At 40.4% G+C, this 20,434-nt stretch overlaps 1 protein-coding gene across 1 annotated transcript in view; it reads left to right on the top strand.

The window, feature by feature from the left end:
• LOC141763107 (gamma-aminobutyric acid receptor subunit alpha-5-like) overlaps window positions 1–18,100 on the top strand; it is a 30,705-nt gene extending 12,605 nt beyond the window's left edge. The window contains exons 6-10 of the mRNA XM_074627423.1: window positions 736–818; window positions 8,183–8,326; window positions 15,506–15,658; window positions 15,879–16,090; window positions 16,549–18,100. Of these exons, the coding sequence (XP_074483524.1) occupies window positions 736–818; window positions 8,183–8,326; window positions 15,506–15,658; window positions 15,879–16,090; window positions 16,549–16,848 (892 nt within the window). The 3' untranslated portion in view covers window positions 16,849–18,100. The remainder of the gene's footprint in view (window positions 1–735; window positions 819–8,182; window positions 8,327–15,505; window positions 15,659–15,878; window positions 16,091–16,548) is intronic.
• The last annotated feature ends 2,334 nt before the right edge of the window (window positions 18,101–20,434 follow it).

Raw genomic sequence — 20,434 nt, 5'->3', positions numbered from 1 at the left:
ATCATGCAATGTGCAACAATACCCAGAGGGACTTGATTCAATCTAGGGCAGATAGCTAAAACAAAAAGTAGTATGATGTATGTATGCTTGATTTGTACACCTGATTGACTTAATGTTGCCGTTCTTTCAGGACCGTGAGAGAGAGGTGCCATCACGGCAGCTAAAATGATAAGAACACGTCGCGAATGACTGGCAGAAAATTAGGTTTGAAAAAGTGTACAGTACGTGATTGACTAAATCTAAATGAAGAAGGGGATAGACTTCACCTCAAGTCCTTAGCAATTGAAATGGTGTCCATGAGGAGATAAGATTGTGTAATATTCATATTTAGAACAAAAATGACTCACATGAGAGCCTGTCCCAAGGGTCATTTAGAAAAGATTACCCATCTTTTATGGAGAGACAAATAACACAGAAGCTCTGTGACCACCAGATGGTAGCATTGCCACTGTAATACTGGTGTTGCTGAGGGAGGGGAAATACAGCACTTGCAAACAGTACTGCACATTGTACCTCTCTCCTTAGCTTACGTCCTTCTTTAGTTTGTTTAATTGCAAAGATGGCAAAGCTGCGACCTTCCTTCTAATTGTTTTTGGTACCCTGTAATTGTAGTGATTCAGCAACTGGAGCTAATTATACAGTGTTCTGTATAAGACCCCCAATTAAGTGTTCAAACTGCCAAAGTAAGACTGTGCTACATGGATAATGGGTGTATTACATGTGTTTCTCCTTTAGACTGACCATATCAGCAGAATGCCCCATGCAGCTGGAGGATTTCCCCATGGATGCACACGCCTGCCCTCTCAAGTTCGGCAGCTGTGAGTACTGTACAATCTCTGAATGTCTACTTTTACATTTATCTTGCTCTTCACTATATGCTAATCCCAGCTATTGTGAGTCCAATAAGTTATGCACAAAATCTAAATTTAGAGAACAATAAGGGATAATTGTTTTGGCTAATTGATGCTGCAGTTGAGGAGTCATTATCTACTGGAGATTGCTGACTCTTAAAGCATGTAGCTAAGCTGTTGTAACAGCAGTACAAGTGTAGTAAAGTCAGCAAAGTGAGTCTGAGTGCACTGATGGTGTGTTTTATTGCTTATGAATTCAACTTATATGTATAATAAGAGGAAAACTGTGTTATATTTTTGTGTTATTTTAAGTTTTAAGCCACAAAAAGCGTGAGTTTAAGAAGATAAACATGTACACTGACTGAGATCTATAGAGGACGGAACCTCCCAAAATAAAAAAAATAATTAATGTATAAATAAGTGACTCGATAAATAAATAAATAATTAAATATGTCATTAAATATAGCAAAAATAAAACAAAAAATAAATGTAGCCATTAATGAATTGATAAAATGTGCCATAAATTTATATTTCTGTTTTAATTTGCTTCTTTATTTATTCATCTTTGTATTAATTAATCTTATTTATATACTTTTCTGTTTAATTTTCCCTTTTATTTATTTATTATTATTATTTTTTACATTTAATTGTAATTTGTTTGCATTTATTTTTTATTTATATATTTATTTATGCATTTATTTTCTTAGTCATGCATTTATTTATGCATTTATTTCGTTTTTTATTTAATTATTTTTATTTATTTGTTTGTATTTATTTATTTATTTATTTTTTATCTTATGTTTATTTTGAAATGTATGTATTTATTTGTGTAGTAAGCAAAGACGTAAGACCTACCCGAGAGGATTAAGACCTGGGTCAACTCACTTGTTTGTTTTACAGTATCAGTCACAGTCAATTTAAGTCACCCAGAATGCATTGCAAAGGGATTTTAAACTTCCTGTGTAACGGTAAAGTGCTGATTTGACAGATATTCATGGTCCGCTCTTGCAGCTAACGTTGATAGAGGTCACTGAGTGAAGAGATTAGTGAATGTTCTCCAACACTTAATCAGGCCAATGATAAGAGCAGTTCTCCTCAATGCCTTCTTAACACGACGGCTGCTCTCTGTGTCTTACCAGCGACGACATGTATAGAAACTTGAGTGGCCGGGGGGGTATTTAAAGAAAGATCTGGCCAAACGCCACACCTTGGGAGCCTCTTGGGCTAAAAGGATGAGGCTCTTATCCCCAGATTGCTGCGAGACGCGGTCCACCCACACTCACTATGTAAGGGAAGCACATTTGACGGCAATCCGATTACAGCGTAAGGAGCTGTTGGGCCTTCCCAGGGCAAAGTCTGACCTAATCGCCCCCCGCTGCGATACCCTGCAGGTGAGAGGTGTAAGTGTATAATAGGAATAATGTGTCGAAGGTGACACTGCAGTTTTACAAGGTGAAGCATCCTAATAGGGAGAGTATCTTTCCTTTCGTTGTCTGTAGCGCCGTGAACGAGTGCAACCTCTCAGTCTGACCTGACCGCCTCGCGATTTAGCCTCTGTCCTCAGGTGGCATTACGCCGTACATATTAAAACCTCCACATCCCACTGCAGCAAAATCCACTACCACGACTACAACGTGATAGTTAAACCTGCAAAAAGGAAATTAAAAAAAAGACTGCAATCCCTTTTTCTTAAAATGAACAAAACACAAACATTGTTTTAGTCCAGTAATCTGCGACAACACTAAACAGTATTTTGACTGTATCCACTGTTTACTATTGTACATCAGTGGGGGATGAAAAGAGACAACATCCGGTGTAATGAAAAATGAGCAGAATTAATCCCTCATGTAAAAAAAAAAAAAAAAAAAAAAAGCCACCAAATCTCTCCATCCCCTCCTCCTTTTCTGTTCGCTTTGTTGGTTTGATTGTCTGTTTCTCAGCAGGGTTACGGGGGAAACTAATGGCCCCATTTTCATGAAACTTGGTGGAAGGATGTAGCACAGGCCGAGGAATAACCCACTAAATTTTGGAGTGGGTTGGCTTTTTCTCGAGTGCCACTCTAGTTCAAAATGTCATGATTTGATCATTCAGTACTGCCCTACAAAGGCAGAGAGCAGTAAGTACAGAAGCAGTGAAGGTGAAAGGAGTTAAAGGGGTTTTTCAGGCTGGCCAGCAAACTGCATAACACTTAAAAAGGTATAATGTCTTCATTTAAGGCTGATTATTTTACCCCAGATATCATTGCTATGATACTACACACGGTATCTGTTTTTTTGTCCATTTTAACATGTTTTATTACATGGTTTTGCTGAATACTCGATTCTGATTGGTCAATAAGGGCGTTCTACGGTCTGTTATTTCTTTATATCAGACCGTTGCTATGTATAACCGACCGTTGCTATGGGCACAGTTCTGATGTCGGACTCTGGAGGACCGTTTTTGTGTCAAATTATTGATTTCTCAAGTAAGTAGTTGTACATTAAGCACGATAATGTACAGCAAGCGGGTCATTGTTGTGAAATAAACCCCTTCAGGGCTCCGTGTCGAGTTGCAGCATCACCCTGTCGGGGTTTATTTCACAATAATGACTGGCTCACTGTACATTATCCCTTACTAAACAGATAATTAAATGTATCTCTGTTCTGCTACGTACCTGTCTGTCCATCTACTATTAACATTTATATTGAAATGAATACAATACATTTCATTTTCAATTTAATATATTTAAATGTGATTTAAAGGGGACATATCATGCTCATTTTTAGGTTTGTATTTGTATTTGGGGTTTCTACTAGAACATGTTTACATACTTTAATGTTCAAAAAACACATTATTTTTCTCATAGTGTCTGTCTGAATATACCTGTATTCACCCTCTGTCTGAAACGCTCCGTTTTAGTGTTCGGTTGTACTTAACTCCACCCTCGCATGTCATTTCTGGTTGCAAAAAAACCAATGGATGACGTCACAGTGACAACGTCCACTCCTTATATACAGTAACAGAGTGCAGTAAGTGCAGCTTGTAGATTACCACACCAGAGTGTAATTAATCATTTTTATATGGTCAAAAAGACACCAGAGTTTAAAGCCCAGTTCATTTATGAAGGTCATAATAGCCTTGAAGTGCACACTCATAAGGCCATCTTCCATCGCTCCTTTGTATCCACTCTTTGGTGACAGAGTAGTGATTCATTATGCAATAAATAGCACGAGGGGCCTGCTCTAAAGTTGATCCAGGTAAAGGGCAGCTAATCCCTTATTCTGGCCTACGGTATCTGTATCCTAATTTAGCTGCTGGCCTTCAGCCATGCAGCTCTCACATACACTGAGGAGTTAGAGGAATAGTATTCAGGTAATGGTGAGCTCAGTGATGTGTAGCATTTAATTCAATTTAATGCAATTCTTTTTATTAAAACAAACAAAAAAATGGCAGCTAAAATATATCTTTCGGAGAAGCTTTGCACTAGTTTTTGCAGCAAGCATTGGAACCTAAAAGCTGTGAAGTGACGGAAATCCATGACAATCGTATCAAATCTGCGTCAGTAAAAGGCCGCAGGTCGAAGCCAACTCATAATGACAATAACTATCTCAGAAATTACCTCATGATTACCATAATCAACGGCTCTTAGACCAAAAAAATACTTGTCATGTGGAGCTTTTCATTGGCCAGGCGGATGTTTAGAAACTGCTTGTTCTCCGAGTAAGTGCATAAACATGCAGATGATGATGTGAGGTGCACAAAACCTGAAGGGAAAACAATCAAATCTGCTCTAATGAGTCATCTCTCAGCTTGTCTTGCCTTCAACCCACGACGATCCCGCTGAACATATGTAGTAGTGAATCATTTTATGATTGCTCTCCTTCTTGGAGCCTTTCATATTCTAAGATATGAATGTCTGGGTTGCTCGTATAAATAAACACGCTTTCATGAACAGCAGAGAGACGTCTGCGATCCACAGCAGCCACCAGATTCAGGATAAGGATTTCCTCTTTAACGAACAGCAGTTCAGGATTTAGAGGGTCAAAGGGAGGGCTGAAGCTGCTCTAAAGCCAAACCATGGCACCAATTCTTGTTGGATGGATGCTACACACTCGTAAGTTGGCTTTCTCGTGACTGCTCTTACCACAAAAAGAAAATGACAGCATTGGTTTAACAACCTATGTTTTATGCTTCCCTGACAGGTGACCTTTTGCAGTTGTGGGAGTAATTGACTGTTTTCCAAACCCCACTCCATTAGTCGCTGCTGCTGTCAGGTTTCCCATTCTCGCTCAGCACAATTTTGTCAATTTTTACCAGCTCAAATGGCACCTGTCGCTAGCAGAACGTCGGCTTCATGAGTTGTTTGCAAACACGATATTATCTTATGTACTTGTTCGTATATTCAAACACTATGTTTCACTTTTAATGTTACATAAGTTATATTTATCTATCTTTTTAACTTTCCCAACCTCAAGAAATTTAGTAGTTTTAGTTGCCTGGGTTTGGAAGACACTGATAGGCAACTCATTTTGTTTTTTTGGCCTTCTCCATCTTGGTTTTTGGCCGTCACGATCTTGGTTTTTGGCCGACGCCATCTTGGTTTTTGGCTGTTGCCATCTTTGTTTTTGGCCGTCGCCATCTTGGTTTCTGGCCGCTGCCATCTTGGTTTATGGCCATCGCCATCTTGTTTTTTGGCTGTTGCCATCTTGGTTTTTGGCCATCGCCATCTTGGTTTTTGGCCGTCGCCATCTTGGCTTTAGGCCGTCACCATATTGTTTTTTGGCTGTCGCCATCTTTGTTTTTGGCCATCGCCATCTTGGTTTTTGGCCGTCACCATCTTGGTTTTTGGCCATCGCCATCTTGGTTTTTGGCCATCGCCATCTTTGTTTTTGGCCGTCACCATCTTGGTTTTTGGCTGTCACCATCTTGGTTTTTGGCCATCGCCATCTTGGTTTTTGGCCGTCACCATCTTGGTTTTTGGCCGTCGCCATCTTGGTTTTTGTCCGTCACCATCTTGGTTTTTGGCCGTCGCCATCTTGGTTTTTGGCCGTCGCCATCTTGGTTTTTGGCCGACGCCATCTTGGTTTTTGGCCGTCGCCATCTTGGTTTTTGGCCGTCGCCATCTTGGTTTTTGGCCGTCGCCATCTTGGTTTTTGGCCGTCGCCATCTTGGTTTTTGGCCGTTGCCATCTTGGTTTTTGGCTGTCACCATCTTGGTTTTTGGCCGTCGCCATCTTGGTTTTTGGCCGTCGCCATCTTGGTTTTTGGCCGTTGCCATCTTGGTTTTTGGCTGTCACCATCTTGGTTTTTGGCTGTCACCATCTTGGTTTTTGGCTGTCACCATCTTGGTTTTTGGCCGTTGCCATCTTGGTTTTTGGCCATCGCCATCTTGGTTTTTGGCTGTCACCATCTTGGTTTTTGGCCGTCACCATCTTGGTTTTTGGCCGTCACCATCTTGGTTTTTGGCCATCGCCATCTTGGTTTTTGGCCGTCACCATATTGTTTTTTGGCCGACGCTATCTTGGCTTCTGGCCGTCGCCATCTTGGTTTTTGGCCGTTGCCATCTTGTTTTTTTAGCCGTCGCCATCTTGGTTTTTGGCCGTTGCCATCTTGTTTTTTTAGCCGTCGCCATCTTGGTTTTTGCAAGTCGCCATCTTGGTTTTTGCCTGTCACCATCTTGGTTTTTGCAAGTCACCATCTTGGTTTTTGCCTGTCACCATCTTGGTGGAAAGACACTGATAAGCAACAAATTTAGTTGTTTAGATTGGAGAACTTGTTGGTTTTCTCTTTCAGCACATCATATGCTTCCCGTTTGATTGTCCAGCTCTCGTTACATATTGTTGAAATCTGCTCAGGAAGCGACCCTGTGGTAATACTGGCCTGATATTGACCTGTGTGACACCCTGAATGTTAATTTGCCTGTAACTTTAGGAAGAACACATTTGGGTTTGTGAAATCCCCTGCATTAATTTCCATTAAAATTCAGCTTCACTCAGAGAGCGTGGAGCTAACTGTATAGCCGGTGATGAGTTTGGCTGAGTTGTAGCTCCCTTTGCCTCGCGCACAAGACGGGAGCAGCAAAGCATTAAGCGTGACCTGTTGAAAATTTGGCACAGGTGCACTGCCTTGCCTGCCAAAGTCTTTAGCTCTTCTTCTGCGTAATGAAATTCCCCAATAATCCCTTATTGCAATCTAACTACCCTACAATTAAGGTCCTGGCCTTTGGCCTGACAGTGCCCACATTTAAACACTACATATATTGTACAGCAGCGTGCAGCTGCCAAGTGAGCGCCCAGAATGGAAATGCTCGAGTTAAGATGTTATCCACTGGACTGAAATAAACAACCCTGTCACACAAAGCCAAGCCAAGGCTTTTATTAGTGTTTGTGACAATCAGTTAAATAAGTTGTAAACATTTTAATGTTTTCATGTGGTTTTTGGCTTCCCCTGTGTTCTATTCATAGATATGTCATGTACCTAATTGTCTACTTCACACCTTCAGAACAGTTTTTTCAACACGATTCATCCAGCAACTTTTTATCCCTGCTATTAAATTGCAGCCTTTAGAGAACATCAAAATAATAAAATCAATATTAAATTAAATTGAGTGCTGTAAGTGGGCAGACGCAGCCCTCCTCTTTTCCTCTCAGCAGATAATTCCTTTTCCCAATTTCCCCTCTCTGTTTTTGGAATGTGTTTTTAAGATCTTTAATATTTTTCCTAATCTTATGTCAATAGACATGATCACTAATAGCTTTTTAGATTCTCAAACATCTCTTTTCTAATAAATAGTGCACTCGGATTGGATCTCAGGTTGAAATACGATTGATAAAAACAACCAAACGTGCCATTTCAGAGACAAATCCCCCTCTCTCTGTGTGAGCTAGACTTTTCATCTCTCCCTATTCCAGCCCTCACCGGGGGGCAGATGATAGATCGCCGTCCAGCGTTTGTACGCCATTCAAACACGAACTAGCAGGAGAGGCTTCAGAGTTTGTTTTTCATCAAGTGTGATGCAACACATTATGGTTAATCTGACTCTGGTCTGGTTCCTGCCCGACAGGGGAGATCACCTCTGACCCAGAAGTGTGGTTTAAACAAAAATACACTCAAATATCCACCCACACACACACACACAGCATGCAAGCGAAATTCTGTTTTGGGCTTTAAGCCTGCGGTCTAATCAAATAGTGCTAGAAAGACTCTCCCAGCACATAATATGAGCGATAACAGGGTTGAAACTAACTGTGACGTGTTGCTGAGTAGTTTATCTTGCATTTTGGATGTTTGTATATTAAAAATGAACATGTTCAATTCTAAAATTCAAGTCCTCTTTCTCTTCCTCTCTCTCAGATGCCTATCCGGTGTCAGAGGTGGTCTATACTTGGATGCAGGGAGCTGCTAAGTCGGTGGTGGTGGCGGAGGACGGCTCCAGACTCAACCAGTACCATCTTATCGGGCAAACTGCCGGCACAGAGGACATACACACAAGCAGAGGTGGGTGGTGTCTATGGATAAAAAAACAAATGTGAAAGTGATGCAAGACAAATAAATAGTTAACGTGCCGGTGAAAGAACCCCAGCAGGCAGCTGTATAGTAAAGGATAAGGCCTGTACCAAATTCTATTTATGTAAAAGGATGAATACTCTCTGTGAAGGCAGGTATAATGGAGTACAGTATGGCTTCTGAATTGCCTGAATGGAAGGACATCCTGTCCATATCATTTCATTCGACGAAGGGGAGCAGGGCGGCATTGTCTGTTGCTAGGAAACGTCTGCGTTCAAAAAAGCAATCAATTATGTATAGCCGCTGTAGCTGTAACATAACTGTTTTAGATGAATTTATATTTAACAGCCAACCCTTGGTTTCTTTTATTTATGTCTGTATACATGGAGAAACATGTGTTTCAGAATTAGTAGTATATGCAGTTTCAAATGATGTGGAATGTACTGTAGCTGAATACTGTACTTAAGTACAGATTTGTACTTTACTTGAGTATTTTCCATTTCATGCAACTTTAAACTCAGAGGCAAGTATTGTGCTTTTTACTCCACTACATTTATCTGACAGCTTTATTTAGCTTTTTTTGATTACAATTCAAGCAGTAGTAGTTACATTTAGCACAACCTTAAACATCTACTGCAGTAAAATGCAACATAAACATTAATTCAGCAGTTATATTAATCCCAAAAATTCATTTATAAAAGTAAAACACTGACAGGGAACATCTTACTGCACAATGAATACTTTTACTTTTGATGCTTTAATCAAATTTGCTGATAATACTTACATACTTTTACTTAAAGGAACAGTGTTTAACATTTAGGGGGATCTATTGGCAGAAATAGGATATAATATTGTGTTTTCTTTAGTGTATTATCACCTGAAAATAAGAATTGTTGTGTTTTTGTTAACTTAGAATGAGTCGTTTATATCTACATAGGGAGCGGGTCCTCTTCACGCAGCCGCCGTGTTGCTACAGTAGCCCAGAACGGACAAACCAAACACTGGCTCTAGAGAAAGCCATTCACATTTTCAGGGCCAGCAGCTAACGGTGCTAACAGTGTAAACAACGGCAACAGGTCTGTTGGTGGGTCTTGTAGTTTAATTTAAGTCAACTTTACATACAACGTCTTGCTGCTGTAAATACTCCATGACTGAAAACAGTCCCCAACCATTTGGTTTTGGACATTTATAACAATAATAATGATACATTTTATTTATAAAGTGCTTTTCAGGGTACTCAAAGACACCTTACATAAGTAAGTCAGATATAGAATAATGCCTTTAACCCATTAAAATGCATAATAAAATACATTATGTTATGTAAAATGTTACTCTAAAGCATTGGGATCACATCGCATTTGCCAAACGAATATTCAACCACCTTCATAGTGCAACATTTCTATCCTCTTATATCCACTCACACAATCACCCTCATTCTTCCCCTTTCTTTCTTTCACCTTTTTCACGAGTAAAAATTCCTACTGTATGTGAGTACCGCACGATAAGTGTAATACCAAATAACGTGATGTAACTAATTCTAGATTAGAAGAAGATAAACGCTGCTGGGAGAGATGGGGCGTGCGAGGCGGAGAGTAAATGTGGGAAACATTATCAGGAGATCAGAGTCAATGAGTGGAGGCTAGTGGAGGAGAGTAGCCTATCCCTCACACAACCAGCTGTCTACAGGCCCGGACAGCCCTGTCAAACAACACTTATCCCCACATGAGCCCAGTGCGCGCACACACACACACACACACACACACACACACATACACACACATAGAGCTAGAGAGAGACCTGAGACCTCGGGTTAATCCCCCCCCCATCCAACCACCCATCAGCTTTTGCATAAGAAGATGACATCACAGATCAGTGAGGGATTGGTTGGTTGGCTGTCGCTGAGTGTATCTGTGTGTACATTTATCCTCATGAGTACTAAATGTCCTCACAATTATAGTAAAAAAACTACAAAGTCAGGTTAATTCTACTCTTAGTTATAGCTGATCTATGTTTAAAGGTGAAACATTAAATATGTTTTATTAAGTGTGATTGGAGGCTTTTATTTTGAAATACTTAAAATGTGAGCTAGGTCCTCACAAAGATAGAAAAAGAAATGTGTGTGTCTGTTTGTATGTTGGGATTGGACAGCCTCGCTCTGACGTGTGGGTTGGGTGGGTGGTTGTGTGGGGGTGGGGTGCGTTGAAAGGCATCTGCTTAATACTCTTATGTAAAACGGAACTGTAATACACTTCCCTCCAGTTTCTAGTAGAATCATTATTAAAAGAGTGGATTTCCCCTGTTTTTTTATTTATTTATTTGCGCGCCACAACTGAAACCTCGCTAAGCAAAGGGTTAAAGGGTTCTTTGGTTGAGGGACTGCCTGGCTGGAGAGCCGAATTGCTGGTTCACTGGCTGGATGGTTGATCGTTTGGCATGTTGACCAGTTGATAAAAGGTTGGCTGAATGTCTGGCTGGCAAAATGTCTTCTGGTAACTATAAATAACATGATAGGGAAACCGTAATATCCATCCACGCAATATGTAGAAAAGTTAAAGGTGAACTGACATAAAAAAATTGAATAAAGGTTTAACAAAATCGTAGTAAAAAAAAAAATTTGTCTTGTGGGAAATTAATCCAGAATATACTTTAAATTAAAGGTACCATTTGGAGTTTTTTTTGTAAACAAACAAGCTTATGTTTACATTCAGTGTTCACCAAAACACATCATGTGGTCTCCTAAAAATGTTGTTCCATAGAAAAAAACTGCATTGTGAATTATGTTTGAAGAAAATTAATTTTGTCGGGGATTACGTTCGGTTTTGACGTAATGCAAATACATTTGTAATGATGTTCCACGGAAAGGCCGCGTAGGGATGAGGTCGGGAAGGTGGATGGGTCAACAAACCTCAGACTTTGGCCCGAGAGACAAATTGTGTCCAGTATGAAACTTTGTTTTTACTAAACAAAGTCGCTTTTTTGCCTAAAACTAATGAAGTAGTTTTGTTGGCTAAAGCTAACCAAATTGTTTTGTTGCCTAAAACTAACCAAGTAGTTTTGTTGCCTAAACCTAGTTAAGTAATTTTGTTGCCTAAACCTAACTGAGTAGTTTTGTTGCCTAAACCTAACCGAGTAGTTTTGTTGCCTAAACCTAGTTAAGTAGTTTTGTTGCCTAAACCTAACCGAGTAGTTTTGTTGCCTAAACCTAGTTAAGTAGTTTTGTTGCCTAAACCTAGTTAAGTAGTTTTGTTGCCTTAACCTAACCGAGTAGTTTTGTTGCCTAAACCTAGTTAAGTAGTTTTGTTGCCTAAACCTAACTGAGTAGTTTTGTTGCCTAAACCTAACCGAGTAGTTTTGTTGCCTAAACCTAGTTAAGTAGTTTTGTTGCCTAAACCTAGTTAAGTAGTTTTGTTGCCTTAACCTAACCGAGTAGTTTTGTTGCCTAAACCTAACTGAGTAGTTTTGTTGCGTTTTTTGTCTTGTTTTCTTTCAATTTACAATGTTAACTACATGTTTAAAACTGTTTATAGTATAGTATATATAATATAGTATATTTTAAATTATGAGTACTAGCTAGACATGTTTCGTCATCAGTTCTTTGCTCAATTAGGACGTCATATTCTGCTACATTCTCAACATCATCTGACCAGGTCTAGGCCTCCAGTGACATTGTTTAATGACACCTACTCCTTCCTTCTCTTATCTGTGATCAAGCCCAGGCGTAAACAACATTTTATCCTCTTTGAAATATCACTTCATCATTTACTTCAACATTTAATCAATAGCCAAGGTCATTTTTTTAATGTATTTACGTGTCCGACGGTTCACTTGACATTATTTGTTCGCCCCTAAATCATCAAACCGCCATCTGGTGTTCTGATTAATACAAGAAAATGCTAAACGTTATCTGTGAACTCCATTTAGCCGACGGACTAAAGGCAGTAAATCATCATTCATGCAGCTCAAAGCTTCTGTCTGGAAACCGGCCAAATCAGTGCTGATGAGTTTTGGGCTCCGGGGGGGTCACATTCAGTCCACTAGGTTAATTTACTTTCTGTATGTGTTTGACTCTCTTTGCTAATAACTACCACAGAGTAAATATGACACTTTCAGCTATAATAAACATGCTTTAAATATAATACCATCACCTTGGGCACAGCTGAGAAGTGTTACTGGAGGTGGAAGTGGGAAAACAGCCTACATGTAAAACCATTTTTGCAACTTTAGCAACAACTTCTCACTGTTTTTTTGTATTGCAAGGTGCTGTTACGTGACTATATTTGATATAATACAAGTTCAAGATCTGGCAATTGGATGTACTGGAGATTTCTTTTTGCTCTAATAAAAGTCACCTGCAGTGACCTGTTGTTCCCCTCGCTTGATTAAAACAAGTCTGACAGTACCCTGCTGTTTTATTGGGTCTAGACGAAGTAATGAAGCACTTGTAAAATTCAAAATAGCAGTTAATTAAATGATTGCCTGGCCTTTTCTTAAGTTGTTACTTGGAGCTGCAGTTCGTCTGCTCGCTCTGGCTTCATGACCTCAATGAAAACGTCCTTTTTTGTTAGTTGAGAATGGACATAGATCCTGAATCCTCCATAGGTCAAAGTATTGCAGGGATGTGATGGTGTGAGACACATCTAATCTTAGTACAACACTCCCACTCGAGGACACGAAGGAGGAGATTAGCCTACAAGTTTCTCTTTAAAGACATCTTTAAGGATATGACTTCCACCGTCTCAGACGGCAGTGTCTTTCCTAAAATAACTCCCCGTCTCTAAAAGTAGATAAGACGTACGACAGCAACAGTTCTATGCACAGTTTGTAGGGACTCTCCAGTGGATAATCACTCTGTTCACCCTTCAGGCGAATGTGAGAGCTCCTTTTCCTACTCACCAGTTGACCAGCATGGCAGCGTTGTTCCCCGAGATGAAGGGAAGTTCCCCCTGGACGTTGTGAAATACAAATCCTTGGGAGAAAAGCAGTAAGATCCACCGGAGGAACATGTTCCTCCTCATTCCTCTGCCCCCGGTCCTGTCGGGATCCATGCATCAAGGGCAAAGGTGGCCCTGGGGTGCCCCAGGTCGCGTGTCTGGATGTTTCCGACAGTAGTAGAAGTAGCTGTGAGCCAGACGGCCTGGAGTCATGAGGGCGTTAGAGGGCCCAGGCGATGGGGTCGCAGTAAGAACTAATGGGGATCTCCTGGTCGAGGCATGGCCGTGGCAGTGATCTTGATAAGTGTTGTATGTCGCTGTTGTTGACCCTCAGCGCGGATCGGCCTGCGAAACAAATTTACCTCACTTCCAGCCTGCTGTCAGTTGATGCCCACGGTTGCATTTTCTGAATTGCTTCTTCTTTCCCTTCGCACGCCAGACAGTCCCATCAACGTTTGATCCTTATTCCACAAAAAAAAGATAAAAGATATAAAATGTCCACACGGTTAGCCCCCCTCCATCCCAGCAGTGATTAGCAGCAGCGAGTGTCCCTCATCCGCGGCTTAACAGTGTGTGTCAGCAGTTAGAAATCATGCTTCATGTGTGTGTTTCACGGTGTGTATGTGTGCGTGTCGGCGCCTGGATTGGCAGGGCGGAGTAGGCGGGGCTCAGGGCTCTGTGAGGATCCCGGGACAGGAAGCCTCACCCCCCCTCCTCCTCCTCCTCCTCCTCCACACTCCCTCTCTTTCCCTCACTGATGGCAGGATGCAGATTGTAACCAGGGATTAGGGAGGTTCAAAAATCCGATTTTGCCTGGAGAAAGCCTCATGTATTACTCTGTGTGTGTGTGTGTGAGTGTGCGTGTGTGTGTGAGTGTGTGTGCTGCGTACATGTGCCCTAGTGTGTGGAATATAGTCATTGGGTTTTTCATAGTTTACCAGCGCCTGCAGTCACAAACTGCTGCTGGCGAGAGGATTTTTTAAAGCCTCAAATGCAATCTTCGGTTGTTTAACTGAATATTGTGTCCCCTCTCTTCCTGTCTCTGCGGCTTCACTTTGTCTGGATTTACCTCCAACTGTTGAATCAGACATTAACCGCATAATAATCTATTGTCATGTCCTCTTCACAATCATGTTCTCACAATAATTAACAGTTTAATAATGGATTAGAAGTCAGGTTCATTTCTGTGGGGTCATAGGAGAGCCATAAAAAAATAAATGTGGAAATATAAAGAGAAATAAACAAAAGAATAAATAAATTTGGAATAACAAACAAACAAATAACACAATATAAAAAAGAATGATTATAAGCATTTTATTTAATTTTTCATTTATTTGTTCATTTATGTATATTTTTAAGTATATATTTATTTAATTTTAAATACATATTTATTTATTTTTGCATATAGATTACTCTTTTTTCTGTATATTTCTAAAAGAATATCTATTTTAATTTATATATAATATTATTATTTTATATTTAGTTATTTTCATCCCCTTATTTTACCTTATTCTTTTCCCTATATTTTCGTTTTTGTATTCTTTTATTTATTTCTCTTTATATTTCCACATTTTCTATTTACCTATTTATTCATTAATTAATTTATTTTTATATTTCCACATTTTTTTATTTATTCATTTATTTATTCCTCTTTATATTTCCACATTTTTTCTTTACTTATTTATTCTTTTATTTATTCATTTTTATATTTTCACTTTTTTTTTTAACTTATTTATTCTTTTATTTATTCCTCTTTATATTACCACATTTCTTTTTAATTCTTTTGCAGATTTATTCTTTTTTTATGGCACCCCTAGGACATACAATTCGCCGTTACCAACTGAATATGAAATGTTCTGTTTATCCCAGCTTCATTTTTTAACTGATCCACCTCGGACGCTTTCCATTCTGCAGTTTGCACCACCTCTAATTAGTTCATAATGAAATAGCAGGTAGGAGGAGAGATACATTAGTTAGGGGGAGAAGGTTTACGACCACTTTTCAAGCTGTCAAGTTTATGGTCATAAAAAGTAATTTAGCCGGTAATGATTATGTTGTCCTGTGTGGTAGCCCGACACCTGTGGTGCTGCGAGGAGGTCAAATCACATATTAATAATTCCATTTCTGTGGCTCAGCTTAAAGCAGATATCTCTGTCATTAAGAGACATCTAACCGCTCGCCTCGTTTAAAGTCCCCATCTAACTTTATATCCTTGTTTATTTCTTTTCCCGCCCCTCAGGAAAGTATACAGTGATGATGGCCCACTTCTACCTGAAGAGGAAGATTGGATATTTTGTCATCCAGACATATATGCCCTGTTTCATGACTGTAATCCTGTCCCAGGTGTCATTTTGGCTAAACAGAGAATCAGTTCCTGCGAGGACTGTCTTCGGTGAGTGAAGCCGCTTGTTTACTCATTTACTTCCTAACGTTTGATTTGTCTGGGTAATATTCCTGTCATGCACATCCACACAAGGGAGAATAATAACAGTTGCCCACTGAGCAGCAGCGCTGCAGTAGCTGGCAGTTAAGAGTTATTAAAGCGCCCACCTTTGAGTGAGGGGAGAGCAGAAACTCAATTTAAACTTGTCACGGCCTTTGTTTGCACCCAGGGGTGACCACCGTGCTGACTATGACCACCCTCAGCATCAGCGCCAGGAACTCGCTCCCTAAAGTGGCCTACGCCACGGCCATGGATTGGTTCATCGCCGTCTGCTACGCTTTCGTCTTCTCCGCCCTCATCGAGTTCGCTACAGTGAACTACTTCACCAAGAGGAGCTGGGCCTGGGACGGCAAGAAGGCTCTGGAGGCACAGCACCCTAAGGTACCACATTACATGTTGAACACCTTGAAGTAGCACACATGTAAACTTCCAAGTCTACGTTAAAGAAGAGAGTGGTATCAGTCTTCTCGTCTTAACAAGAGAGCGAAAAAACAAATACACATATTTCGCATTAAGGTGGTATTCCCACAGCCAGTCTTAAGGTAAATGTGTGAATTGCACTGAAAACTATGAAAATGATTTATACACTAGACCACATAAACTGCATCAGAGTCATCTGGATATTGACTAGACTTCATAACATTGATTATTATACAAGTTGCTCGCTAAGTGAGGGAAACTCAATTACACAGCACCCCTGCATTTTACCAGAATGCTTTGCCAGAAATGTTTCTGTGAAATCACTAATCATTCCAGACAGAGTGAAACACATTGATTATACAGAAATACTCCGGCTTCAAATTATTTCACCATTCAATGTAATCTCTCTCCCGCTGTAGAAGCGAGACCCCATGGTGCTGTCCAAAAAGCCCAACAACGTGTGCTCGGCGGGCGTCAACTACACCCCCAACCTCACCAAGGACGTGTCCATCTCCACCATCTCCAACACGACGTCGGTGCAGCTCCGCGCCTCCGAGACCAAGATGGTGGACCCCAAGAAGACCTACAACAGCGTCAGCAAGATCGACAAGATGTCGCGGATAGTGTTCCCCGTCCTCTTTGGAACCTTCAACCTCGTCTACTGGGCCACGTACCTTAACAGAGAACCGGTGGTGAAAGGAGTGGTCACCTCGACGTAATCTTTCTCTCTTTTTTTTTTTTCTGAGACAGAGTGTAAGGGGATTCAGTTTGAGAGTGGGTGGACTAAAAGAAAAAGGTCTCTGCCCCAGACAAAAAAAGAAATATCTGCGCTTGAAGAACAAAAACAAACTATACTCAACTATCTAATTCAAGCACTTTTGAATGGATGCAAGGCTTCAACAGAATCCCTTTCCCGTTTTTCCTGGCCTAAAAAACTGCTCGATCACAAAAAGAAACTGCTTCTTAAGACTACGTCGACGAGAGAGCGGCTGCTTTGCTTCTTTCTCATCTCTCCTGCTGCAGTTTGCATGACGCTCTCCTCAAAAGGGAACTCCTCTTTGTCTTGAATACCGACCATGTACATGTCAATCACCGCTTAAAGTATGTGAGCACACTTCATCGCTACTACTTGAGGTTTTAAAAGGAAACTAACATAGGCATTTTTAGCAATTTTGCCTAAATTTAAATATATTCTTATCGTGGAGGCTTGACATGCACAAAGCTTGTGCTACGGAGGAAAAAAACATGCATTTTTTTTAATTTAAAAAAATTATTTAAAACATTAATTCCACATTGTGTGGAAGAAACTTCTCTTGAGATTAAGTGCATTAATAATTACGTTTTATGTCTCTTTTAAAAAAACAAAATGCTGTTTTTTTCTCCTATTGCAGCCGGTGCTTGTGTGTCTCTTTGTACATCTTTACTTGAACATTCAAAGCCTTCTGCTGCAGGCCTGGTTTCCCAAAAGCATCGGCAGCCTCGATGGAAAATGACGAAAAATAGATTGAATGCTACCTGAAGGTGAAATTATCACCGCAGGGGTTTTTAAAGGCTTCTCCATTCATAAAAAAAATTAAAAAGTCGTCATTTAGGGGCAGCTTGCCAACAAGAATATCAGAAAAACTTATTTGGCCCACTTACACTGGGTGACTGGACGGCTGTAGGCGGTGTGTTCAGGACAAATTTAGAAATTGGATGCTGGTGCTTTGACTGAATTTTGAGCCTGGGTCACTCAGCTAGGAAACTAATATTTACAGCTGAGAGACCAGTGCTCGAAACGCAGTATATGTGTCACATACAAATCAGCGTCGTGAGAGTTCAGAGGCTGTCATTCAGGGCACAAACTTGGATATAGGCAAGCATCCATCTTGCTGCAATAGGCAAAACACTGCAACACTACCAGCTCCAGTTGTAGGACTAATTTGCCATGAATTCTGGGTCAATTAAGGACATTTTACTGGGGAATATCTGACCTCCCAGCCATCAATTATCATACTATTTTTCTGCATTGTAGTACTGAAAAAATACTGAAAGTAAAGAAACTGAAAATAGACAAAAATATCCCCAAGAGAGAGGTGAACAAACATCAGCAAACTTACTGTAAAGGCCTGTGGTAACGTGATATATGTGGTGACTTAAAGGGGCTACTTGGTGAACTAGCTGGAGAGCTAACTGCTCACACGCTAGCTACTTAGCCGGGACATGTTGGCGCTTGTCAGTCACAATGGCGAAGCTTCAGCATTTTTGCCATTTTAAATGATGGTGTGAGTAGACAAGTTGATTAGACTGTTATCATTGGTTATCAGCTTCATATATGTGGGTCAGTAGGGGCCTACTACACTACACTAGTAGGTTTTATCATTGATTCACATGGTGGATCACCGAGAGAAGGAATAAAAGTAGACGACAGCGAACTCTAGCAACTAGTAATTATGACAGGAGCAAAAGCGTCCTTTCGCATCCCGTTTGAAACCAACAACGTGATTCCCATAGGAATGAATGAACTTCCCGGTTGACTCGCATACGTACACAGAGCTATGTGGAAACAAGGCATAAGTGTTTTCATTGCCTAAACTTAAAGAAGTTGGTTTGTTTGTGTAAAAAACTTAACGTTTCATGCAGTTTTACGTGTTAAAACTTGTTGCTTTTAAGTTTCGCTATTAGTAGGCGTAGCAGGCCCCTACTGACCCACATCTATGAGACTTATAGCGACTGATAATGCACATTTAATGGCCTGATTCCAGTCGAATCAGGTGCAGCAGACCTTTAAGCTACGAAGATTTGTGGAAATTAGGCCGAGTCTCGTAAGGGAATCATGTAAATAAACTTTTAATTTTCAACTTTGCTTTGACACAAAAAAAGACAATGTTGAGACTTTGAGTTTTAAACCCTTGGAAGAAAAAAAAAAAAAAAAAAAGCCAAAGTCTAACGTTGACTTTCAATTTCTGAAGATGTTTTCATCTGATATCTTTCTTAATGTTTGTGTGCAAGATTCTTTTCTTCTTGTTGCTTGTAGAGGAGCTTACATCTGATCAAACTTTTTCGATCTTTGAATCTGATATGTTTTTGGTTTCATCTATTTCTACATAGACTTGATCGAACCGGAAGCAATGAGCACACGATTGTGGCATTTTTGGCTCGAGCCCACCATAGCACAGCCTGTGCGACTTGTTCGACTATGGTGAGACATACTCAGGAACAAAAGGACCCATGCTCCCAGCAGAAGAGTTGCCTCAGAGTCACTGTTTCTTTAATCTCATGGATGTTAAACAGTGCAGTTGGGAGCGTGACACAACGGCTTGGTGAAAAAAACCTTACGAATAAAGACGAGATCAGCTGCTACTGTACCTGCTTTGCTTTGTGAAATTGGGACCTACAAATATCGTCACGATATCAGCTTAAAATTCTTTCCAAAGCGCTTTTGTTTTGAATTTTTGTGCCATAATTTCCTGTAGTGTTTTTGTGATAGTTTGAGTTGATGTTGAATCTGCATTTTCTGTAAATCTAAAGTGTCTGTCGATGGGTGTGTATCAGAGCAAAGCTACTGTACGTTTCAGTGCTTGTTAAAGCGCAGCAGCAGTGTAAACGGAAGTCCAGTGAAATGCAGTTGAAAGGCGATCTATACGTCCGTCTGCCTGGGGGTCGCCATGGCAGCAAGTCCAGATGAACAGACCCAGACATCCTTTTCCCCCGGCGACAACCTCCAACCTCTCTATCTGCTCCTCCACTGACTCTGCTGCTTGTACACATTATCACTGTGTATAATATGCTAATTTGTTTCTGATTACGCCCGCAGTACTTGAGTCCTTCACAAAGTTTGGGGGTCATTTGTTTGTTTTTGTCAGAGCTGAACTGCTCCAGTGCTGCTTTATTTCAGCTGACTAAGCCTTATTTTGAGTTGTATTACCAAAGGAAATGAAACTGTAATAAGCATTTTTTGGTCCCTAATCATGTAAGTGTATTTAGCCTCCATTGTTTTCTCTATGGATGGCGATGTCGGTCCGTCAGTCCGCCACTAAAACATTCCCATCAGCCTTAGCTGGGGAGCGTTATCTATACTCCCAGGGTCCTATGTTCCCCTCTTAATATGGCTCATTAAGGAGACCTTTTAAAGGTCTCAGTGAGGTTTTTTTTCCCTGTTCAATGTATGTTTCCCTGGGTCATCTTATAGCTCGATGATGTTATACTCCTTGAAACCCACACACTCGAATATGTGGACTTCAGACTTTGATTTCTCCACAGTGGCTGAACGGATCTTTACCATTCCAACTGCATTTGAAACATCCATGTCCCTTTGTTATTTTG

This window comes from Sebastes fasciatus, chromosome 24, assembly GCF_043250625.1.
Source record: "Sebastes fasciatus isolate fSebFas1 chromosome 24, fSebFas1.pri, whole genome shotgun sequence".
Taxonomy (NCBI): Eukaryota; Metazoa; Chordata; class Actinopteri; order Perciformes; family Sebastidae; genus Sebastes; species Sebastes fasciatus.
This window is presented reverse-complemented; position numbering and strand designations above follow the sequence as displayed.